The sequence below is a fragment of the Oryzias melastigma genome, unplaced genomic scaffold, assembly GCF_002922805.2.
Source record: "Oryzias melastigma strain HK-1 unplaced genomic scaffold, ASM292280v2 sc08381, whole genome shotgun sequence".
Lineage (NCBI taxonomy): Eukaryota > Metazoa > Chordata > Actinopteri > Beloniformes > Adrianichthyidae > Oryzias > Oryzias melastigma.
In genome coordinates, this window is record NW_023424940.1 from 1 (window position 1) to 1055 (window position 1055).

At 49.8% G+C, this 1055-nt stretch overlaps 1 protein-coding gene across 1 annotated transcript; it reads left to right on the plus strand.

The window, feature by feature from the left end:
- Positions 1-8: 8 nt before the first annotated feature.
- LOC112140691 (coiled-coil domain-containing protein 9) lies at positions 9-555 on the plus strand (the record flags this gene model as incomplete). The annotated part of the gene is given in 3 exon segments (XM_024263704.1): positions 9-44; positions 140-304; positions 374-555. Coding segments are annotated over 3 exon segments (383 nt in total), but the record flags the coding sequence as incomplete, so codon positions are not given.
- Between the last annotated feature and the right edge of the window lie 500 nt (positions 556-1055).

Below are 1055 nucleotides of genomic sequence, written 5' to 3' on the forward strand. Positions count from 1 at the left end.
ACGAGGAAATGGAGCGGATAGCGGAGTACGAGCGCGGCCAGCGGGTAACCGTCTCCGTCTCCTAGCAACCGCCTCCAGTTTTATCATTTCCCGCGTTGGCGGTGACAGGAACAATTTTATTTATTTATTTATTTTCCAGTCGGATGGAGACAAGCCGATTCGCAACTTCCTGGACGACCCGAGACGCTCCGGTCCCGTGCCGGACTCCGACCGTAAAGAAGGCAGCCGGAGACACGTGCGAAACTGGGGGGGGCTGGACTTTGACAACGTGAAGACGGGAGGAGAGATGGAGAGAGAGTGGACTGTAAGTGCTGCGTCTCTGCGTCTCTCAAATGCTTTCTGGTTAAATAATTGGTTCTGTCTGTCTCCGCAGAGCCGGAGGCCGGGTCCGAAAGGTTCCATGGACATGACCATGTCCATGACGGGCCGGGAGCGAGCGGAGTACCTGCGCTGGAAGAAGGAGCGCGAACAGATTGACGAGGAGAGGCTAGCACGCCATCGTAACGCCACGGGACAGTGGAGGCGAGAGTGGGACGCGCAGAAGACGGACGGCATGTGAGTAGAGGAGCGTTTCATTGGCGTGGTTGCTTCCTCGCTGCAGTTGGAGAAGTTAAACCCAAACAAACCAAAATGTACTGCTCTTTCCTGAGCATGGTGGCGGTGGGATGGTAGTGTGGGCTGGTTCTGATGGGGTTGAGTCAAAGAGAAGTCCAGCGGACGATGAAACGGGACGGATCCTAAACGCAGCAGAAAGAGATCAATGTTCTGGAAGAATTTCTATCAGAATCCAGACCAGAACCAGAACTAAGTTCTGTGTTTGAAGCTGTTTGTTTACCTACAACATGAAATCAACAACAAAATAGGACTGAAAAAAACATCGTAACATTTCAGTTTTTACTTATTTAGCCTTCAATGTTTTACAAACTCAGCCGACATGAGCCAAGAACTCAAAATCTACGGTGGCCCTGAAGTCCAAACCACATCAACGGATCTCTCAACACATTAAAGATCTCAACAATTGAAAAAAGCAAAACAATTAATGGTAAATAAATAAT